We start from the raw sequence: 15,000 nt of genomic DNA, 5'->3' as shown, positions 1-15,000 counted from the left end.
TGTCTCTGTGTGTGTGCGTCTGCCTGTCTGTGCGTTTGTGTGCGTCTGTCTGTCTGTGTGCGCCATCCTGTCTCTGTGCTTGTGTGCGTCTGCCTGTGTGTGCGTCTGCCTGTGTGTGCGTCTGCCTGTCTCTGTGTGTGTGCGTCTGCCTGTCTCTGCGTTTGTGTGTGTCTGTCTGTCTTTGTCTGTGTCTGTGTGCGTCTGCCTGTGTGTGCGTCTGCCTGTGTGTGCGTCTGCCTGTCTCTGTGTGTGTGCGTCTGCCTGTCTCTGCGTTTGTGTGTGTCTGTCTGTCTCTGTGTGTCTGTCTGTCTCAGCGCTGTGTGTGTCTGTCTGTCTGTGTGTCTGTCTGTCTGTCTCGCGCTTGTCTGTCTGTCTGTCTCTGTGCGCTTTGTGTGTGTTTGTCTGTCTCTGTGTGTCTGTCTGTGCGTTTGTGCGTCTGTCTCTGCGTGTGTGTGTCTCTGTGTGTGTCTCTGTGTGTGTGTCTGTGTGTGTGTGTGTGTGTGTGTGTGTGTCTCTGCGTCTGTCTGTCTGTGTGTGTGTGTGTGTGTGTGTGTGTGTGTAAATAAATGCTCACCGAGTCACTGCACCATCATTGCAGCCGGGGAATGACTGTACCAGCACTCTACCTACATATATAGCGTAGCTGTGACTCTGGGCTGAACGTAAACATAACGGTCATAACTTTCAGAACTGTAAACATTACATCTTCCTAACATTTGCAACTTTCAAATCGTCACTTGTGGATCTCACTCCACGCCTCACGTGTGTGTAATAAACGGCCAGATATCTTGGACCTTCATAACTTACGTGATCTCCGGTTGTCCTGGGTCTCCCGGTACAGGCGGGCCACGCGCTCCACCAGCTCCCACTTCTCACAGCAGCCCGAGTAGTTGACGAAGTTCCTGGCCAGGATCTCCTTCAGCTGGCGGACGGACAGATCCTCCACGTCTCGGAGACTGGAGACGTCCGACAGAGAGGCTCGGCGCCGCGTCGGAGGACTGACCTGAGGGAGGAGAGGACGCCGGGCGTCAGGGACGCAACGCAACCACACCGGCAGACGCCCCGCACTCAAATACTAAGAGTCCATCAGCTGCTGCTCATAACGTTTAACTTGGGGGAGAAAACAGCTACTGAGACCTTGAAGAAACTGAGAAAATAGTCAAAGAGCTCCCAAATAACGTAAATAAAGTCCAAAATCAGTTTAAACACACACACACACACACACACACACACACACACACACACACACACAGTGAATGCAGAGTAGGCTATACTGTGATACTGGATGTGAGCGTTGGGCCGTGGCTATACTGTGATACTGGATGTGAGCGTTGGGCCGTGGCTATACTGTGATACTGGATGTGAGCGTTGGGCCGTGGCTATACTGTGATACTGGATGTGAGCGTTGGGCCGTGGCTATACTGTGATACTGGATGTGAGCGTTGGGCCGTGGCTATACTGTGATACTGGATGTGAGCGTTGTGGGCTATCCTGTGATACTGATGTGAGCGCTAGTCGTGGCTATACTGTGATACTGGATGTGAGCGCTGGGACGTGGCTATACTGTGATACCGGAGTGAGCGCTACGCAGCTGTCGTCAGCTATACTGCGATACTGGATGTGAGCGCTGGGCCGCGCTATACGATGCTGATGAGGCTGATGCGGGCTATACTGGATACTGGGTGAGCGCAATGGCTATACTGTGATACTGGACATGTGATGATCACCTCTGGAGTGCGTTGGCCGGGGTCCAGGTTCAGCAGAGACACAGACGTGGCGTCACCTGAGTCCTGCAACACAGAGGAAGAAACACACACCTGGGTTAGGGTTGTCGATGGGCCGCTGTTTGTCTGTGTGTGTGTGTGTGTGTGTGTGTGTGTGTGTGTGTGTGTGTGTGTGTCTGTCTGTGTGTCTCTGTCTGTCTGTGTGTCTGTGTGTGTGTGTGTCTCTGTGTGTGTGTCTCTGTGTGTGTGCGTCTCTGTGTGTGTGTGTGTGTGTGTGTGTAAAGCTACCTGGTTGGTGTCGGAGCTGTCGCTGCGGCTGATTGGCTGGCCCTGCGAGGCCGAGCCCGCGTCCTCCTGCTCCTCGTCCTGGTTGCCGTGGTGACACAGCACCAGCTCCACCAGGTCCTCCTTCTCCCTGCAGGTTTCCGTGGAGACGTTGCGTAGCAGCAGGTACTGACGCAGCTCTCGCACCCGCAGACGCATCAGCCGCGGGCGCTGGAACGCCGTCGCCCGTAGCAACCGGCACACGGAGCACAGGCGGAGGTCATCCTGGAGCTCAGAACACACGGAGCAGAAACCCTTCCTGCAGTCACTGCACATATACTGCAGGGAGACAGGGAGGGAGAGAGAGACAGGCAGGGAGACAGGGAGGGAGAGACAGAGAGGGAGACAGGGAGGGAGAGACAGGGAGGGAGAGACAGGCAGGGAGGGAGGGAGAGACAGGGAGGGAGAGGAGGGAGACAGACAGAGAGGGACAGACAGGCAGGGAGAGACAGGCAGGCAGGGAGAGACAGGCAGGGAGATACAGGGAGGGAGACAGAGAGGGAGACAGGAGAGGGAGGGAGAGACAGACAGGCAGGGAGAGACAGGGAGGGAGAGGAGACAGGGAGGGAGGGAGAGAGAGACAGGCAGGGAGGGAGAGAGACAGGGCAGGGAGACAGACAGGCAGGGAGACAGGGAGGGAGAGACAGAGAGGGAGACAGGGAGGGAGAGACAGGCAGGGAGAGACAGGCAGGGAGGGAGGGAGAGACAGGGAGGGAGGGAGAGAGGGAGACAGAGAGGGACAGACAGGCAGGGAGACAGGGAGGGAGAGACAGGCAGGCAGGGAGACAGGCAGGGAGAGACAGGAAGGGAGACAGAGACAGGGAGGGAGGGAGGGAGAGACAGGTAGAGAGAGACAGGCAGGGAGACAGGGAGGGAGAGAGAGAGACAGGGAGAGAGAGACAGGGAGGGAGAGGAGACAGGGAGGGAGGGAGAGAGAGACAGGCAGGGAGGGAGAGAGACAGGGAGGGAGAGACAGGTAGAGAGAGACAGGCAGGGAGAGACAGGCAGGGAGGGAGGGAGAGACAGGGAGGGAGGGAGAGAGGGAGACAGAGAGAGACAGACAGGCAGGGAGACAGGGAGGGAGAGACAGGCAGGCAGGGAGACAGGCAGGGAGAGACAGGGAGGGAGACAGAGACAGGGAGGGAGGGAGACAGGGAGGGAGAGACAGGGAGGGAGGGAGAGACAGGTAGAGAGAGACAGGTAGGGAGAGAGGGAGGGAGAGAGAGACAGATAGGGAGAGAGAGACAGGTAGGGAGAGAGGGAGGGAGAGAGAGACAGGTAGGGAGAGAGAGACAGGTAGGGAGAGAGAGACAGGCAGGTCTGTGTTAACATCCACCATTAAGACCTGAGAGTATCTGTTGATGTTAATAACGTTGACTGTAACAGAGTACTTCTCCCTGTGGTGCCCACCTTCCTCCTGAAGACGGAGAAGGCCTGACCGCAGGCCTTGCACAGCGGACTGGGGCTCCCTGAGCTGCTGGGGGGGTACGTGGAGTACCCCGCACTGGGGGCGAATCTGAAGGGTCCTGCCCCGGCCCCGAACCCCGGCTGCTGGCCTCTGACCGCCCCGGTGCCCATGACGTCATTCAGCAGACCACAGCATGAAGCCCACATGGACGAGGCCCCTGCCTGGCAGTCACATGAATCCTGCTGATGAACGGGTGAATCCCTGACAGCATCATACAGTATGGCTGCTCACTACACAACGTGTACACAGATTATTATTCTAAGTGTCTGACATTATGGGATGGATCCCTACAGAGATAGACCTTTTAGTTAAAGAGGAAGATCCTTTTAGTTTAACATGAAACAGCCCCGAAATCACCATCACCAAACTACACCAGACTCCATGTAAATAATCAGGACTTTTATCATCGTAAAACACACTTCATTCAAAGTGGACAGAAACTAAATCAAACTATCAAAAGCCGTCTTGGTTCATCTTTCCACTGTTCCAACAATCACCACTCTGGTTTGGTTGAAATAAACCCTTAATTCACCCATTTACATGTGGAGATATGCTGGCTCTATACACGCTAAAAGTCCTGATTATTTACATGGAGTCTGGTGGAGATATGCTGGCTCTATACACGCTAAAAGTCCTGATTATTTACATGGAGTCTGGTGGAGATATGCTGGCTCTATACACGCTAAAAGTCCTGATTATTTACATGGAGTCTGGTGGAGATATGCTGGCTCTATACACGCTAAAAGTCCTGATTATTTACATGGAGTCTGGTGGAGATATGCTGGCTCTATACACGCTAAAAGTCCTGATTATTTACATGGAGTCTGGTGGAGATATGCTGGCTCTATACACGCTAAAAGTCCTGATTATTTACATGGAGTCTGGTGGAGATATGCTGGCTCTATACACGCTAAAAGTCCTGATTATTTACATGGAGTCTGGTGGAGATATGCTGGCTCTATACACGCTAAAAGTCCTGATTATTTACATGGAGTCTGGTGGGCGTTCTCGCTACACGCTAAAAGAGCGAACAGCTGACTACAGTTAATGTTACAATATGTTTGATAACCACCACATTCAAAACACATTTAGCTTACTCATTTAATGCTTAACATCGCAGTTAAATTAGATGTTTAGTGGCAGTTGTCAGGGTTGACCGTTATGAGCATTAGCAGCTAATAGGCTAACGTTAGCTGTATTAACGTAAGCTCTCGTTAACTCGTAGCTGCTAGCTAAAGTAGCTTAGCGGAACTAAACCTGGAGCACAGGGTTATGTAAAGAAAACGGCACCTTCATTGCAGCTCCGGCCTTTCTACCGTGAAGGAGGAGGATGGCGGTGTTAACATTTCAATATGGAGCATCATCATCACTTCTTTAACTGCCTGAATGCGTCCTGATGAGAGCAACGGTCGAGACCCGAGCACCGCCTCTGCCGCTGTCGCCGCTTCTATACTGCTGTCGCCGCTTCTATACTTCTGTCGCTTCTGCCGCCGCTGCCGCCGCTTCTGTCGCTGCCGCTTCCTGCCGCTGCTTCTCGAGACTCGGAGTCGACCTTTAGAGAGTGGTGAACATCCGGGCACTTTCGCCTCGCGGTCTTTTCTGTTACGTATTGACAGTTTTTTCTTTTTTAAATAATGTATTATATACTTATTGACACTTTCTTCTTATATGTATTTTTTGTATATACCGGTATATGTATATATATTTTTTCTCTTTTCTTCTGCACAACCAAACAAGGGCGCTGATTGGTTGACCCCCTCAGTATTCTCACACACACACACACACACAATAAAAGTGAAGAAAAGAACTGACTCAGATGGTACAAATGAAATTCTTTTAATGCATATTAGCACTTAGTTTTTGGGATTTACAAATATAAACATGATCAGGTTGACCTGCAGGGACAGATTACAGCACACGCACACGCACACACACACACACACACACACACACACACACACACACACACACACAGTCATTATTTAAACATATGCAGAACAGATCAAGTCCGTCCTAAACCTGTGTTGTCCTCCCGGGTCAAAGTTTAAAATTAAAGGGTCATTTGGGTTTTTTTCAACCTGGACTCTCTGTCTCCATGTTTGTGTGTCTGAGTGTCTGATGGAACAACAATCTCTGAAACTGGTCCAGTATTAAACCAGAACCAAGCTGTAATGTTACCCTACAGGACTAATGTTCAGCAGCAGTCAGCGTCCAAAATCACCATCACCAAACCCACCAGACTCCATGTAAATAATCAGGACTTTTAGCGTGTATAGAGCCAGCATATCTCCACCAGACTCCATGTAAATAATCAGGACTTTTAGCGTGTATAGAGCCAGCATATCTCCACCAGACTCCATGTAAATAATCAGGACTTTTAGCGTGTATAGAGCCAGCATATTTCCACCAGACTCCATGTAAATAATCAGGACTTTTAGCGTGTATAGAGCCAGCATATCTCCACCAGACTCCATGTAAATAATCAGGACTTTTAGCGTGTATAGAGCCAGCATATTTCCACATGTAAATGGGTGAATTAAGGGTTTATTTCAACCAAACCAGAGTGGTGATTGTTGGAACAGTGGAAAGATGAACCAAGACGGCTTTTGGTAGTTTGATTTAGTTTCTGTCCACTTTAAATGAAGTGTGTTTTACGATGATAAAAGTGCTGATTATTTACATGGAGTCTGGTGGAGTTTGGTGATGGGAATTTCGGGGCTGTTCTGATACAGAAACTTTAAAAACGGGGAACAACCGGAGCGTTTTGGAGAAAGCAGATGATGTAGTTTCAAACCATCCTGATAAAATGATCGGCGACATTATTAGTTTACTGAATAACTGAATAAATAGAAACTGGAATAGAAAGAACAATCAATAAATTAATGTTGAAATGTCGGAGAAAAGCATCAAACACAACAGTCAACAATTCATAAAGATCTGAAGAAAGAGGAGAGACTAGAAAGAGTCATGAATGGATGAATGAGTTTCTCAGTACAGTACAGTCAGTATAACCCCCTAGTGGTGGCGCCCTCTAGTGGCCGTAGTCTGACGGGAGCAGAGCAGGCGTCCATGCTTACGCTAGGTAACGTAGCCCCATTGGTTCAGGTCCTATCCCCTGACCAATCAGCTATCACAACCCCAAACCACTCGAGGTCAATGCCTAACCCCAGCCAATCGACATTTTAACGTCGTTTTTTAACGTCATTTTTTAACGTCATTTTTTAACGTCATTTTCGTCGTTTTTTTAACGTCGTTTAACGTCATTTTTCAACGTCATTTTTTAACCTAATTTTTTTACGTAATTTTTCAACGTAATTTTTCAACGTAATTTTTTAACGTAATTTGTCGTTTTTTAAGGTAATTTGTCGTTTTTTTTAACGTCATTTTTTAACGTCATTTTCGTCGTTTTTTAACGTCATTTTCGTCGTTTTTTAACGTCATTTTCGTCGCTTTTTAACGACATTTTTGCCCCTTTTTACAACAACAAAAACGCCGCCGTTACGTTCTCTCGAAAGCATCAGAAAATGCAACGAAAGCTTGAACCAAAAAGGAAGACAAATTTGGGTAAAAGTGACAAAAATGTTGAGAAAAAAAGACAAAAGGGTCGGAATATGCAACTAAAACTTGGAGCCTTTTTCACGTTTAAAAAAGTCTAATCCTAACTCGGTAGTTTTGGGGAAACAACAAGACCTTAAATGTCCCGGAAGTCTTTCAGTCCAAATCAAATCAGCTCCAAACTGGAATATGACCCCGTTTCCTCCGTGTCATCATTCTGGAAACATGTTGGTGATATGATGAATTATCACAACATCATATCACCAACACGTTTAGTCCGATACTACGCCATATATTATCTAATATATTATCTAATATATTATCTAATATATTATCTAATATATTATTTAATATATTATTATATATATATATGATATGAAGGCCGTCTGCTCCTAAACCTGCAAACTCAGAACAAACCAGAATCTAAATGTGGATCAGTGTTTCTCAAGATGTTTATCACGGCGGTTTTTGCGATGTTTTTGTTGCCTTTTTAACGACATTTTCGTCGTTTTTTAACGTCATTTTCGTCGTTTCTTAACGTCATTTTCGTCGTTTTTTAACGTCAAATTTCGTCGTTTCTTAACGTCATTTTCGTCGTTTCTTAACGTCATATTTCGTCGTTTCTTAATGTCATTTTCGTCGTTTCTTAACGTCATTTTCGTCGTTTCTTAACGTCATTTTCGTCGTTTCTTAATGTCATTTTCGTCGTTTCTTAATGTAATTTTCGTCGTTTCTTAACGTCATTTTCGTCGTTTCTTAACGTCATTTTCGTCGTTTTTTAACGTCATTTTTTAACGACATTTTCATCGTTTTTTAACGACATTTTTGCCGCTTTTTACAACAAAAACGCCACCGTTATGTTCTCTTGAAACTTCGGGAAAAAAAACGACAAAAAAGTGTCAGAAAATGCAAAAAAAAAACTTGAAAGAAAAAAGGAGGAAAAATGTGGGTAAAAGTGACAAAAATGTTGAGAAAAAAAAGACAAAAGTGGGAAAATGCAACGACAGTAAAAGCTGTAACTGTCCGTTAGTTTGGTGTCTGAAGCTGAAGTTAATGTCCGATGTGAAGGCTGTCTGCTCCCAACCCCGGACACTCTCACCACATGATGCTTTTATAAAAATACTGTGCTCTCAAATGTTCAAAGAATACAAAATAAAACAAGCCAACGGTCAAATACGAGCAAGGAATCCCCGCGTGCTGCTTCCTCTTATCCAGTCCGCTGAATGTCTGTCTCTGTCCCTCTGTTGGTCTCCGTTTGGTCTCTCTGTTGGTCTCTCTGTTGGTCTCCGTTACGTTGACTCTGAGCAGTCTAATTTCGGGGTTAGGTACGTCTCAGAAGATGTTCTGAAATGCTTTTCATGTATCTGTACATGTGTGTAACGTAGTAACAGAAACATCTGTGGAACGTGTGTGTACATACAGATGTATAATGAGACCCATCCCATCCCATAATACTCCCCGGACCAGGGCGTGGTAAGTGCGGAGGCGGAGGTGTGTGTGTGTGGACTAACAGGTCTTCTGCAGCAGTTTGTCCTCCGTCAGTCTGAACGGGACGCTCACGGACATCTCGGCGATGAAGCGCTCGCACGCCGTCCGCGTCACCTGTTTACAGAAGCGGAGGTCGATCTGACAGATGCTGCCGCAGCGCTTGAAGAAGGTCAGGGAGTGGTCCGTGACACGGTTACACACTGGAGGACACAGAGGACAGCTTTAAATTCATACACACACACACACACATACACACACACAGAGACACAGAGACACACACACACACACACACACACACAGGACACAGAGGACAGGGGTCACAGACTGCAGCTCTCAATACATACACACACATATATCACACACACAGAGACACACAGACACACACACACACACACACACACACAGACACACACACACGTGTGTCCCCGTATGTGTCCCTGTGTGTCCCCGTATGTCCCCCTGTGTCCCTGTGTGTCCCCCTATGTGTCCCCGTATGTCCCCCTATGTGTCCCCGTGTGTCCCCTATATGTCCCTGTGTGTCCCCGTATGTGTCCCTGTGTGTCCCTGTATGTCCCCCTGTGTCCCTGTGTGTCCCCCTATGTGTCCCCGTGTGTCCCCGTGTGTCCCCTATATGTCCCTGTGTGTCCCCGTATGTCCCTACCTGACAGGTTGATGTCCATCAGCGAGTCTCTGGTGGTCGTGCCGGCGGCTGTCAGCAGGTTGACCGACTGGTCGTTGATGTGGTTGCAGTAGCTCAGGTCCAGCGTGGACAGAGACGCCATCTGGCGGCAGATGAGACGCAGAGACGTGTCGGTGATGTCCAGCCCGGCCAGGCGCAGGTCCTGCACGTTACGCAGCTTGCAGCGGTTATCCAGCTGGCCTGGATCACAGACAACACGCAGTCAGCACGACGGCCTACGACATCTCTACCATCTCCCAGAAGCTACCAATGAGCAGTCCCTCCGTTATGGTCTTTCTTAAAATAAACTATGTATAAACTTGTGTTTCGAGGTCCTGACACGCCAAGCAGACGGCAAAGAACTGGCGGCTGTCCATCCCTCCGGCTGTCATCTGTTGTTTCGGCAAAAAAAGTCTCGGGAAGGAACCTCCTATGGAGCCATTTTGATGCTACCAAGCCATCACCTCCCGTTAGCATCCCGTTAGCATCCCGTTAGCATCCCATTGACTCCCATTCATTCTGACGTCACTTTGACAGAGAATAACTTTACATCTGAAGCGTTTAAAGACTCTATTTGTCCGTTGTTTATTTCTAAAGAAACACGACAACGTATAAAAGGCTCCATTACCTTGTAGCTCACGTTATGGCTCCGTAGCAGACGTTTTTATAACAATAGGCTAACGATTGGGTCATAACCACGAGATCATGTATCATGTGTCTGATGTCCTGTCATGACGGGCCTTGCGACTGTGCTGCAAACCCAACTGCCCCACAGGGACAATAAAGTGATCTACTACTACTACTACTACTACTACTACTACTACTACTCATATCACACAGACAGTAGGGGTGGTTGGGTTCGTATCACAGTTTTCGGTTCTGTACAGTTCTTGTTATTTTTTACAGTCTTCCTCATCTCTCCCACCTGACGTCACTACAGTCTTCATCATCTCTCCCACCTGACGTCTCTACAGTCTTCCTCAACTCTCCCACATCTCTCCCACCTGACATCACTACAGTCTTCCTCATCTCTCCCACCTGACATCACTACAGTCTTCCTCATCTCTCCCACCTGACGTCTCTACAGTCTTCCTCATCTCTAGTCTTCCTCATCTCTCCCACCTGACGCCTCTACAGTCTTCATCATCTCTCCCACCTGACATCTCTACAGTCTTCCTCATCTCTCCCACCTGACGTCACTACAGTCTTCATCATCTCTCCCACCTGACGTCTCTACAGTCTTCCTCAACTCTCCCACCTGACATCTCTACAGTCTTCCTCATCTCTCCCACCTGACGTCTCTACAGTCTTCCTCATCTCTCCCACCTGACATCTCTACAGTCTTCCTCATCTCTAGTCTTCCTCAACTCTCCCACCTGACATCTCTACAGTCTTCCTCATCTCTCCCACATCTCTCCCACCTGACATCACTACAGTCTTCCTCAACTCTCCCACCTGACGTCTCTACAGTCTTCATCATCTCTCCCACCTGACATCACTACAGTCTTCCTCATCTCTCCCACCTGACGTCGCTACAGTCTTCCTCATCTCTCCCACCTGACATCACTACAGTCTTCCTCATCTCTCCCACCTGACGTCTCTACAGTCTTCCTCATCTCTCCCACCTGACGTCTCTACAGTCTTCCTCATCTCTCCCACCTGACGTCTCTACAGTCTTCCTCAACTCTCCCACCTGACGTCTCTACAGTCTTCCTCATCTCTCCCACATCTCTCCCACCTGACGTCGCTACAGTCTTCCTCATCTCTCCCACCTGACGTCACTACAGTCTTCCTCATCTCTCCCACCTGACATCTCTACACGTGACGTGACCTGCAGCACGCCACACTCCACCTGAGGAGCAGTCGGCTCTGCGCATCTCAAAATCTGACGAAAATCTTTTAAACTGACCTTTGTTGATCTGAAATGAAGACAAGATCGTATTCAGAACGAGACGCCATTACAGTCTGTTTTGAAATTCGGGAGCAGCAACAACCATGTGACCTTTAGTCCCTGTGTTTTACAGAGGAGGAGCAATAGTTACCTGGTCTGTTGTCTGTGGGCGGGGACAGCAGGTCTCTCATCTGAGCGTCTTTGAGCCCCTCCACCCACTGGACGTCCAGCGAGCGCAGCAGAGGACAGCTGGAGGTGCAGAGCGCCGACACGGCGGCCCAGGAGCAGCCCGACAACCTCAACACCCGCAGACCTGCAGGACACAGACGCACTTTAGAGGGGAGTAGTGGTCTTTTTAAAACCTGGACCCTATTTTCCCATGCATTGGTGTCTAAGTGACTGATGTGAACAGAAAGTCTTTGAAACTGGTCCAGTACTGAGCAAGACCGAGAGCCGTGAACCGGGCTGTAATGTTACCCTACAGGACTAATGTTCAGCAGCAGTTAGTAACAAGCTGTAATGTTACCCTACAGGACTAATGTTCAGCAGCAGTTAGTAACAAGCTGTAATGTTACCCTACAGGACTAATGTTCAGTTAGAGTCACTAAAAGTTCTGTTGTTGCTGCTGACAGACTCAGATTATTATTCTAAGTGTCTGACAACATTATGAAAGGATCCCTACAGAGATAGACCTTTTAGTTAAAGAGTAAGATCCTTTTAGTTTAACATGAAACAGCCCCGAAATCACCATCACCAAACTCACCAGACTCCATGTAAATAATCAGGACTTTTAGCGTGTATAGAGCCAGCATATCTCCACCAGACTCCATGTAAATAATCAGGACTTTTAGCGTGTATAGAGCCAGCATATCTCCACCAGACTCCATGTAAATAATCAGGACTTTTAGCGTGTATAGAGCCAGCATATCTCCACATGTAAATGGGTGAATTAAGGGTTTATTTCAACCAAACCAGAGTGGTGATTGTTGGAACAGTGGAAAGATGAACCAAGACGGCTTTTTGGTAGTTTGATTTAGTTTCTGTCCACTTTGAATGAAGTGTGTTTTACGATGATAAAAGTCCTGATTATTTACATGGAGTCTGGTGGGTTTGGTGATGGTGATTTCGGGGCTGTTTCATGTTAAACTAAAAGGATCTTCCTCTTTAACTAAAAGGTCTATCTCTGTAGGGATCCTTTCATAATGTTGTCAGACACTTAGAATAATAATCTGAGTCTGTCAGCAGTCAGGGAGAGGCAGAGAGACTTTACCTGGCAGTCTGTTGATGAGCCAGCTCAGCTGTTTTTTGGAAATGTTAGTCCAGCTGAGGTCCAGAGCGAGCGGCTGGCGGCGGATGATCCCGCTGAGCATGAGTGGCGTGATGGACGTACAGCGGTTCAGATCGATCTTCGTCCACAGTCGCTTATCACAGCACCTGACACACACAGAGAGAGACAGAGAGAGACAGACAGAGAGAGAGACAGACAGAGAGAGATTAAATGTGTGTGTGTGTGTGTGTGTGTGTGTGTGTGTATCTGTGTGTGTGTGTGTGTGTGTGTGTGTGTGTGTGTGTGTGTGTGTGTGTGTGTGTGTGTGTGTGTGTGTGTGTGTGTGTGTGTGTGTGTGTGTGTGTGTGTGTGTGTGTGTGTGTATCTGTGTGTGTGTGTGTGTGTGTGTGTGTGTGTGTACCATCTGTTCCAGGTCTTGCAGACTCTCATGCAGACACAGAGCTCTCGGTGCGTCAGAAACCCGAAGGTCCTCATCCAGACTTCCCGCTGCGCGGCGTGCATCTTCCCGTCTCTCAGCGGCAGTCTGTCGGGCGGCGGGCTGATGGGCGGCGGCCGGATCACATGGCGCTCCACCTGCACGCACTTGGGCGGGGAGAGGGGCGGGGGCGGGCGGTTGGTGGGCATGCTCCGGTTGAAGCCCAGCGGCGTGATGGGACCCGGGTAGAAGTGGCGCAGCTCCCACGGCGTCCCGTTCATCTCTCGGGGCTTCAGGTGGCGCTGGTCCCCGGGCTCGCCACCGCTACGGAACAACCTGCACAACACACAACAACATTTAAAATTAAACACACACACACACACACACAGTAACAAACACACACACACACACACACACACAGTAACACACTTTTTCCCCTTACGTGCAGCCTATCTGTGAAAAAGCCCGTGTCTTTGAGCAGACTGGACTGGCTGCAGTGATACAGTCTCTCTGTCTCTCCCTGTCAGCTGTAGCCCTGGACTATTAACACAATTAAGCATGCCGTAGTTGAGAGAGAAAAGGCGTTAACGTGGAGCGCTATCACCCTTTCCTTTCTCCCCTCAGTGGACTAAGTTTGTGGACACTGCTGTGTGCGTGCATCAATAAGTACGTCTGATGTCCTGTAGGTACGGGACGATGTTAGGGTGCTATTTAATGTACGCTGTAAGAGTTGTTTCTGTTCATCGAATGTGTTATTCAGTGCAAACATAACTGAGAATGTAGTTTAATCTCAGTAATGATGGTATAATAGGTTATTACTGTCGCTCTGTTGAAGGCAAACGTCCCACTGTACTGTCCTTACGCACATCACGGACATCTGATTGACAACCCTAATATATATATAAAGTCTGAAAAGTGAAAAGAATAACTATTTAGAGTTGAAAGAGGGGGAAATAAGATTCAGCTCTGTCAGTTTTTTCTTGAAATATTAACATTTTTCCAACTTCCGTTATTTCTATAAGCAGACGTGGCGTCTCTATGTTTTAAATCAGTTTGAACGAGGAAGTCAGAGACCTGTGGGGCTCTTCGTTCTCCGTCTCCACTTTGAGCGGCTGGCGGTTCTCGTTGGCGAGGCAGGTCTCCTGGATCTGCGTGTTCAGCGCTCTGCTCAGCTCCCGGCTCAGCTCTCGGTTGGGTAAGCGCCGTTTGCGGCGAGCCTTTGGGCGCGGCGGGCCTTTCTCCTGCGTCTCGCTGCCGCCCTCGCTGCTGGGGCCGGCCTGCGGCGAGCTGCACAGGGACTGGTCGCTGTCGCCCACCGCCGCTCGCACGCACGCGTGCAGAAGAGCGCTCCTCGAGTCCTTGTCGTCCGGTTCGGCTTCGTCTCCGCAGCTCCCGTTCCTCTCCACACCGCTACGGAAGAGACGCTCCCGTCCTTCTTCTCGGTCCTCTTCCTCATCCGCGTCCTCGTCCTCCTCTTCGGTCTTGATTTGGTGCAGAAGTTTGGAGAAATAAGGATCATCAGACTTCTCCTGCAGGAAGAAAACGGATTGAGAATTACTTTCAGACCTGTCTGTCAGCCTAGCTTAGCACAGATCCTGGAGGTAACTGGCTCCATCTAGCCTAGCTTAGCACAGATCCTGGAGGTAACTGGCTCCATCTAGCCTAGCTTAGCACAGATCCTGGAGGTAACCGGCTCCATCTAGCCTAGCTTAGCACAGATCCTGGAGGTAACCGGCACCATCTAGCCTAGCTTAGCACAGATCCTGGAGGTAACCGGCTCCATCTAGCCTAGCTTAGCACAGATCCTGGAGGTAACCGGCACCATCTAGCCTAGCTTAGCACAGATCCTGGAGGTAACCGGCACCATCTAGCCTAGCTTAGCACAGATCCTGGAGGTAACCGGCTCCATCTAGCCTAGCTTAGCACAGATCCTGGAGGTAACTGGCTCCTTTGCGCGGAAATCGGCAATTCATGTGGTGAACGTGTGGCGTATTTGAAAAAACACCAATAAAGTGACAAAAACAATTGGAATAAAATCGACAAAAACGTGGAGAAAAGTGTCGAAAAAAATACAACAAAATGTTGAAATTTCGACCCAGAAAACCCCAAAGTTGCAGGTAGACGGGGAGCAAAGCTGTGTGAACACCCACCTTCTTCCTCCCAGAGAG

General features: G+C 48.8%; 2 protein-coding genes across 13 annotated transcripts in view; both read right to left on the bottom strand.

Annotated features, from left to right (window-relative positions):
* LOC144513590 (E3 ubiquitin-protein ligase RNF34-like) overlaps window positions 1–5,126 on the bottom strand; it is a 7,673-nt gene extending 2,547 nt beyond the window's left edge. The window contains exons 1-6 of one of the 10 annotated variants that reach the window (XM_078244730.1): window positions 4,807–5,126; window positions 3,459–3,698; window positions 2,013–2,327; window positions 1,728–1,790; window positions 808–1,003; window positions 575–656 (exon numbers count right to left, since the gene is read on the bottom strand). In XM_078244730.1, coding sequence (XP_078100856.1) covers window positions 575–656; window positions 808–1,003; window positions 1,728–1,790; window positions 2,013–2,327; window positions 3,459–3,698; window positions 4,807–4,812 — 902 coding nt within the window. In that variant the 5' untranslated portion in view covers window positions 4,813–5,126. The other 9 variants (XM_078244731.1, XM_078244728.1, XM_078244727.1 and 6 more) reach the window with 9 other exon arrangements.
* Window positions 5,127–5,336: 210 nt separating this feature from the next.
* The window catches only part of LOC144513589 (lysine-specific demethylase 2B-like), a 19,520-nt gene continuing 9,856 nt past the window's right edge, over window positions 5,337–15,000 (bottom strand). For all 3 annotated transcript variants that reach the window (XM_078244718.1, XM_078244717.1, XM_078244716.1), the window contains exons 5-11: window positions 14,983–15,000; window positions 13,907–14,361; window positions 12,818–13,168; window positions 12,400–12,563; window positions 11,281–11,442; window positions 9,221–9,439; window positions 5,337–8,759 (exon numbers count right to left, since the gene is read on the bottom strand). The exon at window positions 14,983–15,000 is cut by the window's right edge. In XM_078244718.1, the coding sequence (XP_078100844.1) occupies window positions 8,578–8,759; window positions 9,221–9,439; window positions 11,281–11,442; window positions 12,400–12,563; window positions 12,818–13,168; window positions 13,907–14,361; window positions 14,983–15,000 (1,551 nt within the window). In that variant the 3' untranslated portion in view covers window positions 5,337–8,577. The remainder of the gene's footprint in view (window positions 8,760–9,220; window positions 9,440–11,280; window positions 11,443–12,399; window positions 12,564–12,817; window positions 13,169–13,906; window positions 14,362–14,982) is intronic.

Source organism: Sander vitreus, unplaced genomic scaffold (assembly GCF_031162955.1).
Source record: "Sander vitreus isolate 19-12246 unplaced genomic scaffold, sanVit1 ctg293_0, whole genome shotgun sequence".
Taxonomy (NCBI): Eukaryota; Metazoa; Chordata; class Actinopteri; order Perciformes; family Percidae; genus Sander; species Sander vitreus.
The sequence above is the reverse complement of the archived record's forward strand: the minus strand, read 5'-3'. Positions and strand labels throughout refer to the sequence as shown.